This window comes from Notechis scutatus, chromosome 6 (assembly GCF_049901735.1).
Source record: "Notechis scutatus isolate UNSWTSFEM ecotype Mainland chromosome 6, rNotScu1.2, whole genome shotgun sequence".
Classification (NCBI taxonomy): domain Eukaryota; kingdom Metazoa; phylum Chordata; class Lepidosauria; order Squamata; family Elapidae; genus Notechis; species Notechis scutatus.
The window spans coordinates 40059419-40086240 of record NC_142014.1 but is presented as its reverse complement, the minus strand read 5'-3'; the positions used below and the strand labels follow the sequence as shown (position 1 = coordinate 40086240).

General features: G+C 38.0%; 1 protein-coding gene across 5 annotated transcripts in view; it reads right to left on the bottom strand.

Annotated features, from left to right (window-relative positions):
• The window catches only part of NAV3 (neuron navigator 3), a 503910-nt gene that overhangs the window by 340485 nt on the left and 136603 nt on the right, over positions 1–26822 (bottom strand). For all 5 annotated transcript variants that reach the window (XM_087968029.1, XM_087968025.1, XM_087968023.1 and 2 more), the window contains exon 2: positions 12031–12421. In XM_087968029.1, coding sequence (XP_087824155.1) covers positions 12031–12102 — 72 coding nt within the window. In that variant the 5' untranslated portion in view covers positions 12103–12421. The remainder of the gene's footprint in view (positions 1–12030; positions 12422–26822) is intronic.

Here is a 26822-nt window from a genome sequence, read left to right as displayed (position 1 = left end):
CTGCCCAAATTTATTTACTTATTCCAAACAATACCAATAAAAATACATAAAAATTACTTCGTGGAACTTAACAAGATAATCACCAAATTTATCTGGCAAGGGAAAAAACCAAGGATAAACCTAAAGGCAATGCAAGATGTGAAGACCAGGGGAGGTATGGCACTCCCAAATTGGGAATTATATTATAGTCCAGCCTCCTTACTCTGGTTGAAAGAGTGGGTAAATCTGTTGAATAAAAGGATCTTATTTTTAGAAGGCCATGATTTACAGAGGGGATGGCATGCATTTTTATGGGACATTGGGAAAATTAAGCAGAAGTATTTCCACAGACATATAATTAGAGATTCCTTATTGGCTAATTGGAACAAAAAAAAAAAACAACATTATTTAAAAATCCCAATTTGGATCTCAACGATGGAGGCGATGATACATCCAAACAATCTAGACCTTAATAAAATGATAAAATACAAAGACTTTCTTGATGCGCAGGGAACTTTAAAACCATGGCAAGATCTCCAAGAACAGGGGCTTACTTGCAAATTCAAAATAGATATAGCCAGGACAAGAAAAAATTTGGAATTTATACTAAGGCACAACAAATAGATAAAATTTTATTAGGTCCAGATAAAAAAAAATATAACTAAATTTTATAATTATTTACTAGAGATGGAATTAGAAGAGGAAGTAGTCAAAGGCAACATGATAGCCTGGAGCAGAAACATAGGACGTAGCAATACATTATTAGAATGGGAAAAGGTTTGGACAAGGAATAATAAAATTACAAGATCAGCAGCATATAAAGAAAATGCTTATAAAATGTTTTATAGATGGCATCTCTCACCCTTGAGAATAGCGAAAATGTCTCCTAACATGAATCCGAATTGCTGGAAATGTAAAAAGAAACAGGGAACATGTTTTCATATGTGGTGGTCCTGCACTGAAGCCCAAAGATACTGGCATAGAATTAAAAAATGGTTAGAGGAAATAACGGCGGAGCAAATTGAATTAAAACCAGAATTCTTCCTATTGGGGATATTTAATAGACAAATTCCTAAAAATGTTAAATATATAATACTGCATATTCTTACTGCAGCCACAATAACCTTTGCACAGTGTTGGAAACAAGCAGATATTCCAACAGAGGAGATGGTTATACAGAAGATAACAGCCTATGCAGAGATGGACAAATTAACCTTAGCACTTAAGGAAAAAGAAACATCAGAATATTATAGAAGCTGGGAATGCTGGTATGATTGGATAGAACAAAAATAGAAAATATATTAGTAAATAACGTAAAATGTAAATCCTAATTATATATTTGCAATAAGATGTATTTGTAAATGTATCACCAATATTGATAACAAACAAGGAGCCATATACTGTCGATAGTAGAATTGTTAGTTTTTTAATCATTTTCTTTTTTTCTATTTCTTTTCTTTCTTCTTCTGTGTGTTGTGTTTGTTTGATATTTTGGTTTTGTAATCAATAAAGTTTGGTTTTTTTAAAAAAAATAAAAAAATAAAAAAGTAACTTATGACCATTTTTCACACAACTGTTGCAGCATCCCCACAGTCATGAAAGGCCAGGCGAGGAGATGCATACCTCGATGTGAGTGATATTGAGTTGGCCACGCCCAGCCAATAACATGACCACCAAGCCATGTCCACCCTGTCACATGATCACCAAGCCATGCCCACCAACTAAGCCACGCCCACAGGAACTGGTTGTTAAAAAATTTGAATCCCACCCCTGATTAGAAGGATCCGATTTGTGTTAAGGAGTTAGCAAGTAAGCCTCTGTCTTCATTCACCGCATTCTGAATAAGATCCCTTTGTTTGTGTTACATATGAGGAGAAAGGGATATATAATTATGTGCGAGAATTGACAAAATAAGAACTACCTCAAAACACTATCAACAAAAAAATTTAAATGGCCAAAATCTCACAAGATTGCCAAGCTCTCCTAGGGTTCTCATGCCACATTACTGAAATTTAGCAAGAGTTTTCACAGAGTTTTTTGCTATGTCACTAGAACTTGTGAGATCACAAAAATCTCCTAAGTTCAATGGTCTCACATATGGGCATACTCAAAAGGAGGGCCAAGTCATTGTAAAATTATCATGAAAATGAATCAAATTACGTATCTGCACCCTTTTGAGGTTATCAGAACTCCTACTAGACACATCTAGTTTCATAAAACTGCAATAATTATTTTTATACTTAGACAGTTGTACAGGGAGTCCATGACTTACAACAGTTCATTTTGTGACCATTCAAAGATACAACAGCACTAAAAAAAAAGTGACTTAAGACCATTTTTCATATTAAAATCTTTGCAGCATCATGATCACATGGACTTAAGACCATTTTTCATATTAATAATCTTTGCAGAATCATGATCACATGGTCAAAATTTGGATGCTTGGCAACCAATTCATATTTATGACTGTCCCTTTGTCCCAAGGTCATGTGATCACGTTTTGTGACCTTCTGACAAGCAAAGCCAATGGGGAAGCCTGATTCACTTAACAACCTACTAACTTATCCATGGCAGTGATTCACTTAACAACTGAGGCGAGAAAAGTCATGTAATGGGGCAAAACTCCTTTAACAAATATTTAACACCATAAATGTTGGGCTCAATTGTGATTACAAATCAAAAACTACCTGTAGATGATACTCACTTCCAAAAAACAAAGGATCATATGCCAATATCAGATTCATAGGCTTATAACAAAAATAAGAAATTTCTTAGCACACATAAAGAGCTTTCCCTCTCTGTTATTATGTATATATTATCTTTTCTCAAGCAGCCTCATATATAGATGTCTAGAAGTGGTTGGTTATTGTTCTTATGCCACAGATGTAATTAAATCCAAGGGAATATCAGTATACAGTCTTTAGTTTTGTTTACTAATAGCTCCTGTTTGGTAAGAAATTATTACTATGGTGAACCAAACAACTACATGTAGGAGAGTTGTTTTTTGCTTTTGTGCCTTCAAATCATCCCTATGACTTCCTGAATTAGCCCCTGCAGTTTTCTTGGCAAAGTTTTTCAGAAGTAATTTGCCACGGCCTGCTTCCCAGGGCTGAAAATACTGACTAGCTAGGTTCATATCTAAGGCAAGTTCTAGAACTCAGTCCCCCAGTTCTAGTCTGATGCCTAACAAATTTTAAAAGCGCTTAATAAAATCTGTCAAATTAATTTTTTTCCAGAATCAAATGATGTGACCTATCTTCAATTTTACCATATGTTTCTGATACAAAATATAATTCTTATATCAAAATCATCTATATTTTTACCACATAAAAATCTGAAGCCATATAGACAGTATTTATGAAATAAAATATAACCAATACATTCCTTGGTTGCAAACTTCAAAGCAAATTGACTATCAAAGAGTTAAGCAATATTATCTGTGATGTTGGGCAAAGATAACCATGAGGGATGCTACAGATTTTGTGAAATGAACTTCAGTACTTTATGATCCTTGGAAAACAGCTTATAGCTTTTGAATTCTAGTGAAAGTTCTGCTGAAAAGAGCAGTATCTTTCAGGACCATTTTGGATCATATATGCTCTTTACTATGAAAAAACAAACAATTTTTGTTTGTTTTTTTACAGAAAAAAAATCAAAAAGTTACAATCATTTGTAACTTGAAAATGGAAAAGATAACCATGAGGGATCCAAAATAAAAAAAAAAAAAATAAAAATAAAAAAAAAAAAAAAAAAAAATATTCTGTAACCCCCCCCCCCCCCCCCCCCCCCCCTGAGGCCCCAACTTATCAGGATGCTGTTTGATCCACTACTATACATTTCAGGAAATATATAAATTTTCTTCTCTTTAGGAAATATATAAATTTTCTCTTTGCAGACCTTCAACTCATCAGAAGTCTTTCAAACATACTCAACATGAACAGCTAGGTTAAAAAAAAATGTTACTATATCTAGACTGAAGCTATCTCAGGCAATTACTTACTGATAGTATGATACTGCAATTTCTTTTATGTATATGGTAGTTTAATTCCATAGCTAGTGTCTCCAACATTTCAATAGACATTTTGCCCCATAGTTCATTGGCCTTAAAATGAAGCAGTTGTTGGTTATTGATATAACATCTTTGCTGGAGAACTCTTGAGTTTTGTCTTTCTTTTCACATCAATTCCATTCTCTGTACTCTCTGTTCTTTTCTTCTGTGTGTCTGGAAAGTCAAACACCATCACTCTCTTGCCCTGATTTAAAACTCACGAGTCCTGCTCTTGCTGAGCATGAATTCAATCAGTGAAATGAAGAGGTCCCTTTTCAGCTCAGAAAGCAGGAAAAATGTTGGAAATGTTGGAAATCAAACCACAAGTCTGAGACAAAATAACGGCTAGAGAAGGAGTACAATATATTATTGTTTCACATATATATAATGTAAGATAGATGTATGTATGTATGTATCTATGTACGTATGTATGTATGTATGTGTTTGCATTCCAATCCATTCCCTTCTCCATTGCTTCTTGTCTGGCTGTGAACAGGGTTTGCAAAACAAGCCATAACATATGTATCAGGAGTGGGATTCAAATTTCATAACAATTGGTTCTGTGGGTATGGCCTAATTTGTGGGTGTGTCTTACTGGTCATGTGACTGGCTGGGAATGGCTTGGTGGGTCAAAAGATAGAAACTCACTTTAACAATGCTCTTGGTGCGAGGTTTGCCTAAATGACCTCTGAGGTCCCTTCCAGCCCTGGATTGCTGTGCTGTTTCAAAGCATCCTCTGAAGCTGCGTCTAGTGCCAGAGTTTGTGGTCCTTCCTTCCTCTCCTTTTTCTTTCCCTCCCTCCCTCCCTCTATCCATCTGTCCATCCCTCTTTCTCCCTTCCCTCCCTTTCTTTCTTTCTCCCATCCCTCCCTCTCTTTTTCTTCCTTTTAAGAGAAAGAAAGAGAGAGAGAGAGAGAGAGAGAGAGGAAAGAAAGAAAGAAAGAAAGAAAGAAAGAAAGAAAGAAAGAAAGAAAGAAAGAAAGAAAGAAAGAAAGAAAGAAAGAAAGAAAGAAAGAAAGAAAGAAAGAAAGAAAGAAAGAAAGCATTTCTATACTATTCATGGTATATTTTCATCTGGAACCTCTTTCTACTTAAACCAGGGGTCCCCAAACTTGACAACTTTAAGATTTGTGGACTTCAACTATGCTATGCTGGCTGGAGAATTCTGGGAGTTGAAGTCCACAAGTCTTAAAGTTGCCAAGTTTGAAGACCTCTGACTTAAACCTTAGTACAAAACCCTGATATTTAAAGCCATTAAACATCTTGGATTAATCTTGAAACTTTTCGCATACTTGTACTTAAACAGAAAGAATTTTATTTTAAAACATATGGCTTCAATTCCAAAACTACTTTTTATGAAAACCAAGTCAAGAAAAGGAGATTGGAAACAAAGCAAAGGTTAACCTTCTCATTCTTTCTAACCCTTTCTAAATGGCAAGTAGAGCCTTTCTACTTGCCATTTTATTACCAAGAATTTACCACCATCTTCAAATTAAAGAGTTTCCTTCCAATAACAAAAAAACACAAGTTTGCAAACTGCCTGAATAGTAACACAGCACATCATTTTGTATGTTAAACATCGAACCACAAAGTGGAAAAGGGAAAATATTTGTGAGAAATATTTACTGTGTTTTTGCTTGTCAAACTTAAAAGGCCATTGGACACTCCATAAAGGTTGTGACAGCAATAAAAGTAATGAAGCAGAAGCTAGGCAAACTGCTGAATAGTCTGAATTATGCTTTGGAAATTGTGTAATGTAGGCTCTGAAACTGAGCAAATGAATGAGACCTAAAGGTAAACTGTTCTCTACAAAACCCACTCTGAACTTACCATGCTAAGCCTGGCATGAAAAAGCCTAGCAACTTACTAGTTTTGAAGAGGAGGATATGGACGAAAGAAAGAAGATTGGCTCCAACAGTTTTAGGATATGGACAAAAGAAAGAAGATTGGCTCCAACAGTTTTAGTAGACTGCATAGTTTTGTTTACCCAGAACATTCCCAAAGCAGTAATCAATACTGTATTACTTCCAAATGTTCTTTTTGCTAAACCCTGAATCCAGGCATACTGGATGGCTGGATGCTCCCAGGAGGCTGCAGAAAGGCCTCCTAGCTCAAAACGGGGCCTAGCAAGTCTCTTGGGAGCAAAAACGGGGTGGGGGTGATGTTTTTGGCCTAGCAAGCCTCCCTGGAGCCTCTTGGGAGCAAAAATGGAGTGGGGGGGGGCAGCACCAGATCCCCCCACACCCCATTTTTAGCCTAACAAGCCTCCCTGGAGCCTCGGGAGCAAAAACAGGGTGGGGGTGGCACCAGACCCCCCCAAATTCCCCATTTTTGCTCCCAGGAGGCTACCCTATACTTACCTGGTAGCCAGACAGGCCTCATGGGGACTCCTGGGAGGGGCTGGGCAGGGTTTCTAATGGGACCCCCTCCCTTCCCATTAGAAACAGCTGCCAGGCAAGCAGAGAAAAGCAGGATTCAACCTGGCTTACTTCTCTGCAAGCCAGGTTAAATACTGTTTCTCTCTGCTTGCTCAGCAGCCGTTTCTAATGGGAGCGCCTCCCCCCCCACCTTCCCATTAGAAATGGCTACCAGGCAAGCAGAGAAGCAGGATTCCAGACAAGCAGAGAAAAGCAGGATTCAACCTGGCTTGCTTCTGTGCTTGCCTGGCAGCCATTTCTAATGGGAGAAGTGGAACTTGGAAGTTTTCCACTGTGCAGCAGCAGGTGAGAGAAGCAGCCGCTGACCTGACCGGATCCTCTACAAGCCTCTCCACGTGTTCCTCGGTGGAAGGAAAGTGGTAGGGGGAGGGCGACCGGCGGAGGCAGCAAAAGGCAAGTGGGGGGGGGCGACTGGGGCTTGCAGAGCCTCACTCACCCAGGGAGATCAGTAAAGGCAGGGACACAGTGGAAGGCAGGCAGCAATGGCTAGCCTGGCAGGTGCATAAGAGCAGGCAGCAGTGTCACGCATGTGTGCAATGTTGCGCATGCATGATAAGGACTGACGGGCAGACAGCAGAGAAGCAGGTGGAGAGGGGTGGGGCCAGCCAGAGGCCCGATTTACCGGTTCTCCGAACTACCGGGAACGGTAACAACTAGTTCTATATGTATAAGTATATGCATGTATTTATGTATACATATATTGATGACCAACAAACTAAATTATGCCTTCTAATATGACAATGGTTAAGTTTTTGACAAGCCTGAAGATTACCCAAATATGGACTGTGATGGGGTAGCATGTGCAGCTGCTACCAGTTTTTCATAACTTTCTGCAACTGTCCTGAAAGTTCAGAACTATTGGGAAGCGGTACATAAAGGGTAGAAATATTCACTAAACATACCACAGTTCAACAGATTTCAAGTAAAGAATCTGGGCTTTTCAGGAAAACTAAATTTATCATACTGGAATATTTTCTGGATAATCTTAACTTGAGTACAGTTGAAATAATCTTTGACATGCTGTGACATTCCAAGATTAACAGGACTTTTAAAGATGCAAAGCTACCTAGAAAATTGTATCAACAGTTTTACAAAGTTCTCATACCACATAAATTCATCCTGCATTAACTGGATATTTCCAAACTTAGAAATATATATCTATACACTTGCTGACCATTCAATAGGAATACAAGTAGATTACCATGTAATAATTGAGATATTACTAAATTAATTTTTATTTTAATATTTAATGTATTATTGTTGTTATTAAAACAAGAGAACTTCATCCACTGTGTATTCACCATCATTATCAATACTGGTAAAGAATAATCATCAACCAGGACTTAGACATGCTGAGTGTTATATAATTTCAACTCTGACTGCATTAGTTTTTTTTTTAATAGATCTGGGACTCAGACTATTAAAAGACTGAAGCTATCAACACCATTATTTAATACACAAACAGAATCTGGGTTTTCATCCTTAAAAATCTCAAATAACTCCAGACCTTTATCATGAGGATCCAGATTGTTGTGGGCAATATGCTGACTTTGTAAACCACTCAGAGACAGCTGTAAAACACTTTGTAGTGGCATAGATATTTAATTCTATTGCTATAGCTATGCTTTATAAGCAGTTTTGCCATTTCATTTACTTGAGACAGCAAATATTGTTGTTATGGCAAAGCAACTATTTATTTAGCAAACAATGAAGATGCATTGTGGAAAGTGAAATTTTGAATAGTGCATCTAATTGATTTATGTTCTTATTAGAAAAAAGAAAAGAGGGAGGAGGAAGAGAAAAACAGGATAAATATATTTTTTCTCTTGATGATAAAAATATTTCAGGATTGAATTGTAGAAAGTTAGCACCTACCACCCTCCTGGAAGAATGAAATATTTTGAGGAATATTTCCCTAAATGAGAAATGGAGAAACATGTTTTTTTTAGAGGCAGGAAGCAGACTCACTTTCTCTTAATACCCCCCCCCCCCCCAGCAGATATTTTGTGCCCGTTAAGAAAGACTGGGCTACAAAACAAAAGACCTTCAGCTTCAGGGTGGGATTAAGAACAGGACATGATCCTTCAGGATATAACAGGATTAACCCACTACTATTTAGCAGAAGACACAGAGCTCACTGCATTGCACAATCACCTAAGGGTATTTCAGACATTGCACCACCCCCAGAGCAGTCAAAACTTCAACCAACAGACAAAGCACCTAGGATTTGTATTTACTCTTTTACCTATAGAGCCAGCTATGATTCCTACATAACTTCTATATGATCCCATAGGAATCTGACAACAGCCAATAGAATATTAAAGGACATATTCTTGCACAGGAACAGAAAGCTCAAATACAAAGCCCAAGAGAAGGTATAAAAGCCACCCACTCTCAACTCCATTTTGTCAGCTTTCCAGAACCACAAACCCATTTGGTTCTGCTTCATCAATAAACAATCTTTCCAATCAGCCTCCAGGTTTCCAGTGTCTTTCTCCCAGCTTGGAACTGAACCAGACAGTTATTTCTTGCCACAATAAAAAACATTGATTCATGTGTGCTTGATGGTGAAATGGACTAGGTGTTTGTCAAAATTATTATATCAGTATAGAATCTCAAATTGGAAGACATTTCCTGAAATATGTAACAGGCAATTTTTATGTGTGATTTCTAAAGCATCTCACAGTTTTAATTTATTTAGATATCCTCTGAAAGCTGCCTTCTCTTTTTATCATAATAGGAGTGGGGTAAACACTATTTTTCTTCCAGTGGTCAGACAGGCTTGCAGAAAATACATATACAGGTAAAGTCTAAATTAGTTTGCCCACCTATTTCAGTTTGTCAGAGATTGTAATAGTTTCTTAACAACTCTAGGAAGCTTTCCTTACTGGTGTCTTTTTCATAGGATGCAATATTGTCTGAAATCTGAAATACTACTTAATAGTAAGGCTTTGCAAAACATTTCAAAGGGCTGTACAAAGTGATCATCCATGAAGCACTGAGGCAACTGCATCCCTAGAAAGCTTAAGACCAGGGGTTAAGACAGTTGCTTCAAAGATATCCCAGGTTATCTTCACAAAGCAAAGTGTCTGTGCTTATGCATATGGATGCAAAGAAACCTGGAGTTCTAGTCCCACTTTAATTATGAACACCAGCTAATTGACCTTGGGCAAGTCATTCTCTCTCAGCCCAATCTCTCACAGGATTGTTGTCGTGGGGAGAGGAAGGAGTATTATGCATATTTGCTGCCTTGAGTTATTTTTTAACATAAGAAAGGCAGTAGATAAATAGATAAATAATAACAACCTGGGAAGGCTTCTGGGCTTACTAGATGTAGCAACCTGCATTATTCCAGGCAAGGAATACCCTTGGCAAAGTGTTTCTTCAAGTGCTTTGTACAACCCCTTGGACATTGAACTATCTTCAAACAAACCGATATTAGCAAATCAAATAGATATCACTGGAGAAAAAAACACACACAGCACACACCTTGTCTGAAACTACGATACACAATCAATTGTACCTTACTCAGTAGAAGAAATAACTCCAGTTTTACCAACTTGTACTTAAATGCAAAATAGATTATTTAAACTATATAGTAATACTGAAATCCATAAAATCCATATGGCAAGAAATTGGGACATGTTTTCCAAAGAAGGAATGTACACACAGTGACAAATGGGTGGTAATCTATTACATTCCAACAGTAGAACAATACCATTCTTAAACATTATTTCTTTATTTTTATTAACCAAATGAATATGATCACCCATCTCATGGAAAGCCTTCAGCAATCCAATAAAGCAATAAAACAATTTTTAATATATCTAATGTTTAGAAACACATGTAAAGCAATAAAATAATGTCAACAAAATAGTGAAACACTATAGCTAATCCTTTTAAAAAAACTTTGAAAAGCAACCACAGTTCTGCAATTTACATAATCCTGCTGGAATCTATAACAGTGAGCTTGGGAAAAGGATAGGATCAAGCTATAGTCCCTGTTTAATAATAAATGGGCTAAACTGGACAACGTATTTGCTTAATATCACCTACAATTTCTCAGAAGCTTTTGCTTTATATAATTTATGTACACTGAGAGCACATGCACCAAGACAAATTCCTTGTGTGTCTAATCACACTTGGCCAATAAAGAATTCATTCATTAATTAAGGAAAATTGTTTTTAAGATGTTCTGCTTATATAAATACATACTTATTATCCTGAACTTATCATTATTTTAAAATTCAGATGTACACTGTATGTTTTATATTGCAAAATTAACTATATTCAGTTTCTGCCACTAGGATATCAGCCAACAGCTTGGAAAGATATGTGCCAAAGATCTCTGAAAGCTGTTTCCATTCAAAGCAATCACACTGAGTTCCAAAGTGAATTGACAAAGCAATCCTAAAATCTGTGTTTGGGCCATTCAGTTTATCCTTGCAATTAAGTGAGAAGGTGATAGACAGAAGTTGAGAATGAACCATAATCAATCTGCCTATTTCACATGTAAGCTGATTAAGTATACACGGATCCCCATGTGATATAAGGAGTTTGAGCACAGGATTTCAACCCCAATCACTAGTATTGTAATAAGCAGCCACTTTTGGGGCAAATATCCTAGCAAACATTAAATTCTGAACATTTAACAATTAAAACTATACTAGGTGTGATAATCTAAATGTAACATATAATTTTGTTATGTACAGAACTCTTTATTTATGTTAATTGAAAGTGAAGTTCTATAGAAATACATCCATCAGAATGTATCAAAGTGCATTTATAAACTTTCCTGGCAACTATAAACTTTAATAAGATAGAATTCCTGATCAAGAACTTTGTAGGATTTATTTATTCATTAATTCATGTAATTTATATGATTGAACATGCATTTCAGTCAATTCCAATTAAAGCCTGTCATCAGACATCTCAGTGCAGGAAGAATTATAAGAATTGCCATCTATTCGGAGATATGAACTTTTAAACCTTGCATAGGCAAGCTTGTTCATCTGCAAATGAAATCTTTAAAAGAAATGGAAATACTTTCTTATTCAGCTTATGCATTCATAGGAAAAAATTAAAAGAATCTCTGTTAAATAAATAACTCTAAATATTCATCCCAAATAAATTATAATTTCTAAAGCATGTATATTCAACAATATTTGCTCATTCCATACATAATACAAATTAATACATGATGTTCTTTTCATAAATCAATATTAGAAGCCATGGGGAAGCATTTATTTTCCAAGAAAGTTATTGAACATTCAAACGAGCTAAGCCTGAAAGTTAATAATAGTCATTATTACAGAAATACTTGGCACAGAGTCAGAAATGGCAGAAGAGTGAATGTTTTGCCAATCATATTTGCTCAATAATTTCAAGATTCTTTGGAAGTCAGTGATCAGGTAGTAATAAAATTTGTTCCACAAATAAATACTGTGGAGTAAAAATCATATAGTATGTAATAACATATTTGCAGAATATTTTGTAAACGATAGTACATTTTGTAAAATAATAATGAAATAGAACAAAAAAACATATGATCAAAAATAGCCTTACCTTCTTCTGATCTTCCAGCTTGTGACTGAATGGATTTCTTCCATGCCTACTCATATCTGAAGATAAATCCATCACATTCAATCCTGTCCCTGAAATGGAATTGATAGCAGACTAATCCACAATGTGAGGTTTCCAGGCACAGAGATACACTGCTATATCCATCACACAACTTTGTGGAAATTTGCTGCCTTGAAGAAGTAACTTAAAATTCCATAGACTGAGCAGATGAAATAAATTTCACGATTCTCTCTCTGGATATTCTGAATCAACATATCGTCTTTAAAAGCAGATATCTCCAAAGGGAAGTGGATATTCACACCTTTAATTCCAATTTATCTGTTTCTTCCTATACATAATTCCATTTTTGAAAGTTACAATTTTGTTGGTGAACCTATTGAGAAAAAAACAAAATTATAATTAATGGATTATGGTATATCTTATGTGTTTAAGCTTAAGTATAGTATAGTATATTTATTATAGTATAATATATTTATTATATTATTTATTTCAATTTGAAAAACACTTTGGTAAATGCAATTATCATAAGATATGATAACAATGGGTCCTCATTCAAGTATTGGATGATCCAGACACATTTATCTTTTTGAAATTAGATACAGTTGGCAAGGTGTTGCTTTTTAAATCTAGTACTGCCTCAGTCACATCTAAAGCCAACAGAATGTAGAGAAGGTTAAATTTGCATATTAAGCATTCCCTCATACATTAGGCTAGCCCGTCTGTAAAGTTTATGGTGCTTTTATCATCAGTTAAATTCTGATACCTAACAGAAATTGATAGGCAGAAAAGTAGAGTGAAGGAAAGACTATTGGACAGAGAGTAAAACAACATGCATTCATCAGAAGAGTACTTAAGGTGTAGATAGTGGTTTAGGGTTAGGTTAGGTCATCACTATCATGCTTAATTTGTCTAAAAGTCAAAACAGTAACAAACAGATGAAAATACAAAGGCTGTATTTATCCTTTGTATTTTATCATAGTAACGTAACAAATTAATTATTTTGTTATTATTATGTTGCCTGATTCCATCAACTCTGGGTGATTTACAAACTATTAAAAACATTTATTTGTTTGTTTGTTATTTTTATTTATTGATTAGATTTATTTGCCACCTGTCTCATATAAAAAGGACCCTTTTCGTTTAAAGTCATTTAAAGCAACAAAAAAAAAAAAACATGAAGCAAAGTAAATGGCAGACATAAAAAGTTGGCACAAAGAAAGTTTCAATTAAATCAATAATTTAATAAAAATAATAAAATAGGTAATAAAACTAACAACAGTCAATGCATGTGGGAATTATTCTCAGATATGAATTAGAAGTCTGATTTGTTAAATTGCATAAAATAATGAAAAACAATTCAATTTAAAAACTTAGCTTTGATGCTATTTTCATACATTTTAATTGGATAATAAAGATTAACAAAATATTTCTTCTATAGAAATATATTAATAAAATAATGTTTAAACATGATCATTATTCATTTTTCTTTGGACTATTGCTTTGCAGTAAATTGGGACTATTTTCTCATTCAATACTTTATGATTAGGGTTGTGTATAACTTACTACAATATTAGTGAGATGTAACAAGACAAATTGCAGCTTTCATTTTTCTTAATAATGCAAACATTCTTATAATTCCAGTATTTTGTTTAAACAAACAACAACAACAACAACAACAACAACAACAACAACAACAACAACAACAACCCAGGCAATATTTCATTCACTCCCAAATAAAACGACAGAATAAAGAAAATTAAGCATTTCACCAATGATCATTTCATTGTTTTTAGAACAAAAATATTTTAGAGAGGACACTGCAGTGATGCCATTTTACAAGGAGAGGCTATTACTCTGGAAATGGCCTTGATTGTCTCAAGGCCCATTTATTGTTAATATTATAATTTGTTATTTCCACAGAGAGCATCATTTGAATTGTATCCCTTGCTCAAATTATCTTGGATTCTGATTCTGACCCTAATGAACTCCCAGTGTATCTTCTTTCTCCTGCCTCATTTTTAAGTTAATAGCAGCTTCCTTGTACAGACTGAGATGCTAGGAAAGGCCAGGCCAGCTCTTTTATCAGTCTATTTCAATCTGAGAAAGGCTGCCAGACATGTATGCCCTTCCTTTTACCTCTTCTATCATTCAATTTATTGGTCACCGAGCAGAAAAGAAAGAAAATATATCTATGGTGTACACTTGACAGTTAGTCAATAACAGTGCTTTATTCCTGTTATTCATCACAATTTTCCTATAGATTTAATACACAAGTTAGATTGTGTCTGAAGCAGAAAACATATAGTAAGATTTAAAATGGAGTAGCATTCTTTAAATCAAACAGCCACCAAAAATAGCTGTGATCTGAAGCTAAATGTCACATACTGCTTGGACCAGAATCTTTTGCTCTAACGTTATTTCTTATTAGTAGTGATCAATTGACTTATTCACATAAAGCTTGTTGGTAAGAGATTAGGTTAATAGTTTTAATTATATCCATGCCAGATGCAGTATTCACTGTTAACAGATAACAGATCCCTTCCTCTCTGTGGCAGCCCCTCAAATATCAGAAGATTGCTATCATGTCTCCCCTGGTCCTTTTCTTCACTAGACTAGCCAAGCTCAGTTCCTGTAACCGTTCTTCATATGTTTTAGTCTCCAGTCCCCTAATCATCCTGGTTGCTTGTTGTGAATCAATAAAAGTTGATATTCTAAATGCAAATCAGGGGTTGAAAACCTGCAGACTTGATTGGTCCTTGTACAACAACTTGGGATTGGGCCAGAACTAGACCCTGATTGGCCACTTTGGGAACACTTCTTATTGGTTAGTAGTTTGAACCTGTTGCAAGTTCATTGGTTAATAAGGTAGCAGCTAACCCTATAAAAGGGTTACTGCTGCCCATAGCTTTGCTCTGTTCCATTCTGATTCCTGTTATTATTAAAGAGTTGAAGTCACTGGTCAGATGTCTGGTCTCCTTATTCTCCAAACATAACACTGGCAACGAAGGTGGGATCCGGAGACCGAAGAGCTGACTAAACCTACAGAGCAACCTACAGAGCACATGGTCGAACACGCACCATCAACGGCAACATGGCCAGCGGTGCCGTACCACCCGCTCCATTCAACCCAGAAACCGAAGACTGGGAGGCCTACATGGATCGGTTCCAGATGTTTCTGGAGACCAACAATTTGAAAGATGCAACAACCGGCAAAAAAAGAGTTATCTTTCTAACTCACTGCGGGCCAACCATGTTTAAGATGGCAAAATCACTTGCCAAGCCAGCAGAGGTAAAAGAAATGGACTGGGACGTCCTCGAGCCGCTACTAAGGGCTCACTACGCACCTTCCGTGCCAACCCTAGTAAGAAGACACGAATATTACCAGAGGGACCAACGAAGGGCGAAAGCCTTGCCAATTACATCGCGGACCTCCGGAACCTAGGAGGCCTCTGCGGATTTGCAGACCTAGAAGAAGCCCTCCGGGACCGCCTGGTTCTGGGCCTAGAAGACAGCACGATCCAGAGTAAAATTATGGCCAAGGGGGACATCAGCCTCACCGACGCTCTTAAGGAAGCCTCGGCAGCGGAGGCAACCAAGAAGTCGGCAGCCCAAATGCACCGCACCAATGCTCCACTACGTAAACTCGCAAAGGATACCTCGCCTCGCTCGGAGAGACACCCGGTATCAACTCACCACGAAGACCTAGAGTCCCCGTCCGACAGCGATGAGGAAGAGGTCAACCGACTTCGAACAGAGAGAGACCAGTCCACACAGCACTCATTTCGACCGTGCGCCGGCTGTGGAGCCAATCACCCACGAGCCAGCTGCAAATTCCTTGATGCACTCTGCCGCCATTGCGGGAGGCGAGGTCACATCGCAAGCGTTTGCAGAAGCAAACAGAATTCCAAACCCCGACAGGCCGAATGCCAGTCTTCAGGATTCTTCGGCACACACCGAGAAAAAGTGAACCACTCCTACAGAAACAAACCGTCCACCACTTCCACCAGGCGCGAAGAAAACCGGCGGGAAGAGACCCACCAAACAATCACCATAGGCCACGCTACATCCCTTGATGCCGGGAAAATCCGAGTGAAGGTCGCCATCGAAAACAAACCTTGCGTGATGGAGGTAGACTCGGGATCTTCCCTCTCGATGGTGTCGTGGAAAACGCTCCAACAGCTCATTCCCGCGATCCGCCACCAAGACCTTAACCCTCAAAGGGTTATAATCAAAGATTATCAGGGAAACAGAATTCCCGTTATCGGGTCCCGCAGATTCCAGGTCTCATTCAAGGACCGCACCGTCGCACTACCACTGACTGTCGTGGATCGAGACAGGCCTAGTCTTCTAGGCCTTCAATGGTTCGGGCCGCTCGGAATCACTGTAGCGGAGTCCACAAGGCCGGCGTCGATTGGGAGGAAGACCTCGTGCAAGAATTCCAAGACGTTTTCGCGACGAACTAGGCAAGTATAAGGGGACCCCAATCTCGTTTAACTTGAACCCTGAGATAGCACCCATTCGCCTTAAACCGCGTCGTGTGCCGTTCGCCTTGAAGCCTAAAATCAACGAACAACTCGATAAGCTAATAGCGCAGGGCGTACTGGAACCCACCGACCACGCCCATTGGGAAACCCCAATAGTGACGCCTATCAAGCCTGATGGGTCCTTAAGAATTTGCGGAGACTACCGGGCTACATTAAACCACGCACTACAGCAAAGTGCTTATCCAGTACCGGTAGTACAACATTTGCTCCATTCCTGGGCGGCGGGAAAGTTTTAGCCAAACTAGATCTAGCCCAGGCGTATCAACAATTGCCGGTGACCCAACCACAGCTGAGGCACAAACGATCGTAACACATAGGGCGCATTTAAATGCAACCGGCTCCAGTCGGGGTAGCGTCGCCCCTGGAATCTTCCAGAGTTTAATGGAAAGGTTGTTACAGGGGATAAAAGGCGTTGTCCCATATTTCGACGATGTACTCATCGCCGCCCCTAACAGAGACATTCTAGAAAAAAGACTCAGAGAGGTTTTACAAAGATTCCAGAATGCAGGCCTCAGAGTAAAAAGGATAAATGCCAGTTATGTACCGAAAGAGTAGAATTTTTGGGATATCTCCTGGACAGCCAAGGAATTCATCCACGAAGACAAATTACGAGCAATTAAAAAGGCACCCACTCCAAGGAACAAGGCAGACCTACAGGCGTTCCTTGGACTTATCAATTTCTATAATGTTTTTTTACCCCACAAAGCAACAGTAGCTGAACCATTGCATAGACTATTAGACAAAAAAGCAACGTGGGTTTGGGGGCAACGGGAACAACATGCTTTCCAACAAGTAAAGAAATTGCTAACCCGGATTCAGTACTTATGCAGTACAACGAGACTCTGCCGCTCACTATCACGTGTGACGCGTCGCCTTTTGGGGTTGGGGCAATCCTGGCCCACGTGTTACCAAACGGAGCGGAAGCCCCCATCGCGTTTTTTTCACGAACCTTAGCTAAAGCTGAACGAAATTATAGTCAGCTGGACAAAGAAGCTTTAGCTATTGTTGCTGCAGTTAAAAGATTTCATGAATATGTTTATGGCCGTGCATTTACAATAATCACTGATCATAAACCGCTACTGGGGATCATTGCGGGTAATAAACCAACCCCGTATATATTGTCCCCCAGAATGACCCGATGGTCCGAATTCTTGGCGGCCTACAACTACACCTTGCAACACCGCCCGGGAAATCGATTCTCACGCTGATGCATTGAGCAGAACACCGCTTCCAGACTCTGTTGTGGATCCAGCCCCAACCATCTCAACGCTCCAGATCAAAGCTCTACAGGCACCACCCTTGACGGCTAGAGACATTGCTTTTGAAACGAAACGCGACCCAGTTCTGCGACACATACTCCGCTGGGTTGAACGGGGGTGGCCGACGGACCAAATAGCACCTGAATGGGCGCCTTTCAAAGCCCGCCAAACTGAGCTGTTTTCCCAAAAAGGCTGTATCTTGTGGGGCGATCAGTCGTAATCCCTGACAAATTGCAACAGACTGTTTTGGCGGTATTGCATGAGGGACATCCGGGTATTGTGCGGATGAAATCACTCGCACGCAGCTACGCTTGGTGGCGGGAATCGACAAAAGAATCAAGGCCTGGGTCGCTACTTGCCAGCGTTGCCAGGACGTCAGCAACGCCGCACCTAAAGCAAGCCCAACCGAATGGGAAACGCCGAGGGGACCATGGTCCCGTATTCATATTGACTTTGCGGGGCCTACCAAAGGGCACACTTTCCTGATTACTGTCGACGCCTATTCTAACTGGCTCGAGATTCATCGAATGCACACAACTACAACAGACTCAGTTATTAATAAATTAAACAGACTATTTGCCACACACGGGTTTCCGGACGTGTTGGTCTCGGACAACGGCCCTCAGTTCACTGCATTGCCCTTTGAGCAATATCTTGCCGATCGGGGCATCCGCCATGCGTTAACCTCACCCGCGCACCCTGCGGCGAATGGACGGGCAGAACGCATGGTACAATTCGTAAAAAAGACCCTTCACAAAATGGAATTTGGCAACATCGACGAGAAAATCAATCGAATTCTCTTGTTGCAACACATCACGCCTCACAGCGTGACCAACAAAACGCCCGCTGAACTTCTTATGGGGGAAACTCCGATCGCACCTTGACCGGCTCCACCCCGCTTTCGCACCAGAAAAGCCTTTCGGTTCCAGCAGCAAATGCCGGGAATTTAAGGTAGGCGATTTAATCTTTGCCAAAAACTTTTCCAGCGACCCGCTATGGATACCCGCAACCGTTACCCACCTCACCGGGCCTAGATCTTACCGCCTGCTTACAGACGATGGGAGGGTGTGGAAACGCCACATAGACCAGCTCCGGTTGAGATTACCACCCAGCGGTCATGGCCCCCCAGTTTCTCCAACTCAAGGGGGAGGAAGCATCGAGGAGGGTGACTTTGATACAATTAATAGCGGGCCAACGGAGGCCCTACAGCCCAGCGAAACACCGGAGCGTGAAGCGGGAAGGGAGTTGACTTTTCCAGGGAACTTTAATACGGGGGAAACTGAACTGCTAAACCCCGAAGAAACACGGAGTAGCAGAGACAACCACAGCGAATGCAGCACGGAATCGCCGTGCAGCGAAATAGAATTTAATAAAGATCATCCAAACACTCCACCAGAACCGGACATTAGACAAAACCCGGTGGAGCCTCGGAAATCATCCAGGCAGACCAAACGGCCTGCCTATCTTGAGGATTTTATTACAGCTCCCCTCAAACGGAACCCAAGGGGAGGGGTGTTGTGAATCAATAAAAGTTGATATTCTAAATGCAAATCAGGGGTTGAAAACCTGCAGACTTGATTGGTCCTTGTACAACAACTTGGGATTGGGCCAGAACTAGACCCTGATTGGCCACTTTGGGAACACTTCTTATTGGTTAGTAGTTTGAACCTGTTGCAAGTTCATTGGTTAATAAGGTAGCAGCTAACCCTATAAAAGGGTTACTGCTGCCCATAGCTTTGCTCTGTTCCATTCTGATTCCTGTTATTATTAAAGAGTTGAAGTCACTGGTCAGATGTCTGGTCTCCTTATTCTCCAAACATAACATTGCTCTTCTCTGTACTTTTTCTAGAGTCTCAACATCTTTTTTATAATGTGGTGAACAAAACAGGATGCAGTACTGTAGGTGTGGCCTTACTAAGGCTTTATAGAGTGGTATTAGTACCTCCCTTGATCTTGATTGTATCCCTCTGTTAATGCAACTTAGGATTGCATTAGCTTTTTTGGCTGCTGCCGCACACTGCTGGCTTATAGTTAGCTGGTTGTCCACTAAGACTGTTACTCACAGTTACTGCTATTGAGCCTGGTTTCACTCAGTCTATATGTGTACTTTTGGTTTTTCTTGCCTAAGTGTAGGACTTTACTTTTCTTTACATTGAATTTCATTTTGTTAGATACAGCCCAGTGTTCTAGTCTGTCAAGATACATCTGGATCTTCTTGGGTGTTAGCTATTCCTGCCAGCTTAGTATCATCTGCAAATTTGGTAAGTTCCCCTTCTATTCCCTCATCTAAGTCGTTTTAATAAAGATATTGAAGAGTACTGGGCCTAAGACAGAGCCTTGTGGCACCCCACTGCTTACTTCTCTCCATGTAGACTTAGACCCATTAAGGACTACTTGTTGAGTATGGTCTGTCAGCCAGTTGCAAGTCCATCTAGTGGTGGTGCTGTCTATTCCACTTTTTTTCTGCCTTACTAAGAAGTAGGTTGTGGTCTACTTTGTCAAATGCCTTGCTGAAATCTAAATATATTATGTCCACAGTATGTCCACAGTATTTCGCTGGTCTACTAATTTAGTCACTATGTTGAAGAATGAAATAAGATTGGCTAGTTGTATTTTACTTGTTCCTAGTTGTTGGCAGATCTGTTTTTTTATTATATTTTCCAGCATCTTCCTGGGTATTGATGTTAGGCTTATTGGTCTCTAGTTTCCTGGGTCTGTTTTTTTTTCTTTTTTGTTAATGGCTATAGTAGCCACATTTGGCATTTTTTTTTATCACACCAAACTTGTTCAGGTAATTATGTGCAAGCTAGATGCTTCTTTGCAAGCCAGCATACTGTTACTAAATAGGAAGAATCTACAGTGTACTGATAAAAGAAGTAGAAGTAAGTGTGGAAATAGAATGATTTCAGAAAGAGAAAAGTTTATATGAAAACATATTAGAAGACAAATAAATCTACTAATAAAAGATTTGGAAGCTTCTTGGAACAGAGAAAAAATGATAATGTTACAGAATGTCACAAAAATTATAAGATATACAAATCAGTGGTAAAAATTATAAGATATACAAATCACATCCCAGACATAAACTGTTTCAACTCCTTCCCTCAAAATGATGCTATAGAGCACCACATACCAGAACAACTAGACACAAGAACAGTTTTTTCCCCAAAGCCATCACTCTGCTAAACAAATAATTCCCTCAACACTGTTCAACTATTTCAAAGTCTGAAACAGCTTGAGTTGGGAAGATGTATATGCACGTGAATAAATGAATGAATATATCTTTTGGTTTTGAGAATGAGCAACTATAGATATTAACCTGCATCCCTTTCTAGTGACACAAGTCTCTGAACAAATAAAAGTAGATCTGTAAACACCATTGATACAATCATCAGCAATTCATTGGCTGTAAAAGATCTTCAAATATAACCATTTCATATACAGTCACTTTAAATATTATCCTCCAAGAAAGCTTTACGCAACATGATAAATTTTGGCGAATTCTGGGACATGTAGGTTCCCATTCACATAAAATAAATTTGGCACAAATCTATTTTATATGAATGGCACAAAGAGATCCAATGTAAAAAGCAGAAAATTAATATATCTAAAAAAGCAGGTAAGACAAGATAAGACTGATTATATCAATCCAAATCCTTTTACTTATATGTACCTCTGACTAGGACTTTTTCTATTGCCTCTAAACTCATTACCTAATGTGATTTACTTATCTTTCAAGGCAAGTAGACTTTTATTTCCCTCATTATTAACCTTTGCCTGATTTACAGTAGCTTTATATTGCTTTACATCTCAATTAACCAATACAATTGCATTCAGTCATGTCATGCTGACCATATTTAGAGGGATTGTTATTACAGAATAAACCAACTGTTAGGATTAATAAATGCCATTCATATATTATCCCTAAAATGAAATTATTAAAAGCAATATATTTAATGAACATAACAACACTCAATATATTTCACAGAGCATAGTAATCCATCATTGATATATCAAAATATGCATTCATCTGCTTAAGATTATCATATCTGGATTGCAAATCCAGATGATCACTCAGTGACAGTGGAGACAGAAAAGGCAGAGTTTGGAGCCCCTTTGACACTTTACAGCTGACTTATATGATAAACATCGAAGTGTTATGTGTAAAATTAGCATTTCTGGACAACTACTAAATAGCAGCAGATAGCAAAACCACTTTGGATAGATATATTTCCCATTCCCTCTTTGAATACATAATATTCAAATAGTTGTGAATTGCCAATTCCATCTTCTAAAATAGATTAAGGAATTATGATTGCTCTATATTGTTTAAACATTAAAATATGAAAAAATATAGACAACTGTATAAAATTTAATTTTTCTAAAACTTTTAGGCTAGCCTATGACTAATTTGAAGATAAAATTATTAAATGTTTCAATATATCTGAATATATAGACTCAAACAAGGTTATATACAGTGAGAACAATAAACCAGTGAAATGGCATGCCTTCTGAAATTATGGGTATCCAATCACTAGAAGCTTTTAAGAAGAGACTGGACAGTCATTTGTCTGAAATGATATAGGGTCTCCTGCTCAAGCAGGGGGTTAACTAGATGACCTCCAAGGTCCCTTCCAACTCTGTTTGTCGATGTTCTATGTACTTGATCATGACTGCAAAAAACTGGACCAACACTAGAGGCAACAATAACACTTTCTATATCTCTTTCTTGCATCTACTGGTCACTTGGACTTTTATACTGCAGATATGGTAGGCTTAGACAAGATTGTGTCCTGCCAAAATTATGTACATGTTTTTTTCAGCATGTCCTTAAATACTCTCCCTCAAACATGACTTTAAAGTCACCCTGAATTGAAAGAAATAGATGCAGTGCATTTAACCAATGTCTAAACATGTCTTTAAATTAAGGCAAAAGCCCTCTTGATGCATAACTCCAAGTCTCATTTTGCCAGAATGAATAGACAAATGTGAGAGAACAGGCCTTCCAGATATTATGATGACATGTGTCAACTTCATTTATTATCAGTAAAGTAAAAATGGGGAAGGAAAGTCTGAATTGTGTTTGTCAACAATACAAAGACTGAAAGGGAATAGTTAGAAAGATTTTGTAGTTAGGAATATTAAATGAACAATGGTAGAGAAAGAAACATGGTTATAGAACTAAAAATGCAAATTCTATCCTACTCTACATCTCTCTAGAAAAATCAAAATAGTTTCACAGCATTATTTATAATGAACTGAAGAAAGGGTAGTTTTCACTAAATAAATATTAATTCTATAATGAGTGAAGATCAGTTCCAGGTGATCATATGGATACAAACATGTTTTTCTCCTGGATTGATTGGTCATTGCTATTTTCTGCAATATTTTAAAATCAATTATTAAAATGTTGTTTTCCTTATTTAACCCAATAAATAAAAGTTTTCATAATAGAAGAAGAAATAAAATGGTGCACAATCATTTTATTAATGGTTCTCAAGTCACAAAGTTAGTTTTCTCTACATGTTTGTTTTATCTTCAAAAATCAGAGACGCAACTCTAGCACAGTGGTCACCAACCAGTGGGCCAAGGACTACTGGTGGTCCATGAGAAAATTTTGTTGCTCCACAGAGAAATGTCACCCCCAAAGCACCCCCCAAAGCAATTAATCCAGGCTGCACGGGAACACAAGGCTGTGCTGCCCACATGGCCCATGGGAACACAAGGCTTGCATCACTTACATTGCAAACAACACGGGGTAGTGAGGGGAGGGGGGAAAGGGCAGAGGGGAGGAACTTGCCTGGCCACCAGGCTGCTTCTTTCTGCTTCTTTCTGCTTCTTTCTTCTTCTGCTTTTGGCTTCATGTAAGGAAAACAATAAAAGTCTTTCTTTCTCTCCCCCAAACTCCACCAGAAATGATTCTTTGGCCTGCAAGGCATCCTGCTTCAAGAATCTGCACCAGCATGACAAGTCTCACAAAGACTCATTTCTGGCGGAGTTTGGGGGAGAGAAAGAAAGACTTCTGCTGCTTTTCTTGCATGAAGCCAAAAGTCTCTCTCTCCCCCAAACGCCTGAAAATGGAGCTGGAGACTGTATCCTGCGATCCCAAATAACGAATGATCGATCAGTAGGAAAACGGGATGGGAAATTTTCCTGGCATGGGAAACCCAGATTCAATTCCACTTTAAACCATACAATGGTTAAATGGCAGTTATTCTTTCTCACAGGGTTTTTCTGGGCAAAAATAGAAGGAAACATTATATCTACTGGGGGATGGGGGAGGGCAAGATCTAAATCAACCATTTAAATAAATAGCCAGGTATTCCCTAGTAGTATTTTGGAAATATTTTACAGCAGGGTACATTTTATTCTGAGTTGAGAGACGGACCAATTAAAACATCCACAACCTTTGAATCATAGATCACAAGCTCCAAATAAAGCATTGGATAAAAACAATGATGATCTTTCACATTAAAAGATGTGAGACCTCAGAAACAGGTTATAATTATATGAAAAGAAGAAAGAAAGAAAGAAAGAAAGAAAGAAAGAAAGAAAGAAAGAAAGAAAGAAAGAAAGAAAGAAAGAAAGAAAGAAAGAAAGAAAGAAAGAAAGAAAGAAAGAAGGAGGGAGGGAGGGAGGGAGGGAGGGAGGCAGGCAGGAAGGCAGGAAGGCAGGGAGGGAGGAAGGAAGGAAGAAAGGGTTTCTAAAGTGAATTCATCAATAATTCCAAAGCAAGTTTTATTTCATGGTTAGCATAGTATTAGCATTACAAATAAATGAATCTTGTATTTATATAAGAATCTATCTCACCAAAAGGAAATCTTTAAAACATGTTTTTTAGACAGAGCATTTCTATTTATAGAGATACATTTAGTTTATATTACTTCACAGAGACAACGTTTCATAAAATGTCAGTGAAACAGAATTTTTCATCTTGTTACTACCATTAAGAACAATAACTCAGTGGAGGGTATATTTTCAAAGAAAGAAATTTGCCAAATTATGACATATAGAAATACTAATCTTTTCATCATTAGAGAATCAGAGGCAACTTCACAGTTGCATAGCCCCATCTTCCATACAACACACAACTCAATTATAGAAAGATCTGCTTCTTAAAATTGATGCTTCAAACAAAGGAATGAAACTTTATATATTACCTTAGTAAGCAGCATTTTCTGTTTCTTAATTTTACTTAATGTTTACTTAAAATTTGAAAGCATGTATAGCCCAGAATTTAGTCATTTTGAACTTATTTAATTGCTGTAAAATTAAGTTATGAGTGTCTCACTGGATTATCATTCTTACTTGTTCCACACGGATAAAATGTTTTTATTGATCAAAAATTATTGTTATTGATCCAGAGTTCTTATCCTAATTGTGAACTTGCTCTATCATAATAACTTATATATTGTTATTATCCATTAAACTGAAAGGTACAGGTGGGTGAGATCAAAGGGCAGAATACCACAAGTATGAACTCTAATATCTTGTTTTCAAAAATACATTGGACAACCATTTCACTGGGATGGCATAAGGTTACTGCCTTGAGCAGAGATTAGACTAGAAGAGCTCCACCCCTATGGTTCTATGAATCTAAATTCACCCATCTATCCCCATAATATTTTAAATTTACTCCGTGTTATGACATAATTATACGTTAAATGTTAAATAGAAATCAACTTACAATACAATCAATATTCCATTAGCACAAAAGCCATCTGGGTGACTTTGAGCACGTTATTCTCTTTGAGCCCAAATCACCTCATAGGGTTGCTGTTGTGGGGAAAAGAGAAAGAAGGAGTACTAGGTGTGTTCATCACCTAGACTTATTTATAAAAATAATGATAACGGTGGGGTATAAGTAAATAAAAATAAAATAAATAAGTGTGATAAATGAAGATAAAGTGTGATAAGATAAAGCAACCATGAATGCAATAGAATTAGGGGAGGTGGCGGGAAGGAAAGCACAGCTACCGTTTATAAAACTAATTGGCATTCAACCCCTAAAGAAAAAGAGTTGTTTTTCTCAAAGTTATTTGATGAGGAAAGGCATATATTTCATTCCCTCTTTAGGGATGAATATATTATTGTGCCATAACTCCATTTTTAGTTTAAGATATGGGATCATTTAATATCTTATAAAATTCCTGCACAGGAAAATACTTCTCCATGTAAATTTGTGGGAAATGCATCTTTCTGCTTGTGACTTGACTTCTTCACCCTAAGTTGCTAGCCCTACCTGATAGCCCAGAATAGAAAAGCTAAGACTACTTTTGTTGGGACTAGTTATAAAAACACACTCTTGATAATCTGATTGTGCTGCATTTGTTCCCATTGTTAAAATGATGCTAATTAGTGTCTATCCGAGCCACTTCCACTTTCTGCTTTTTTTGGACTTGAGAGGCATTTTCCACTTGTTGCTTTGGTAATGGGGCCCACTTATCTCTGCTAGAATGAAAAGTCTGCTTGATATATTGTCACATGCTTAATTACAGCTTTCAAATTAATTTAACTGTAAGGAAAAGTTTCGTTATAATGTTATGAATGTATACATCAGTCTACACCCACCATCATTTTTTGTACTTGACTAATTAAGTCATAACTTTTTAGTAGATCTTTATCCAAGAAAAATGAATAATGGAACTCAAGATGCAATGTACTGAGATTTGTGTCACATTATGATAAGTGGGCTACTGATTATTTGTCAAAAATTTGAAGGTACAAATCCCCCCTCCAAAGAGCTTTCTTTCTTGCATCAAAACTGCATGAGAAAGAAAATGAGATTATAGCTGGAACAGAGTATATATTGGTTCTTGATTGAAAATTAGTCTGATTTCATGTGTTGTTGCTTTGATCTAACCCAAGAGCAGAGAAAGTTGTTCCTTTGGGTTATTTGATTTCCACTAGGTTTGCCATGGGATCTCCTAACAGCACCCATAGTTCTGACTCTAGTAGAGATTTGGTTTAT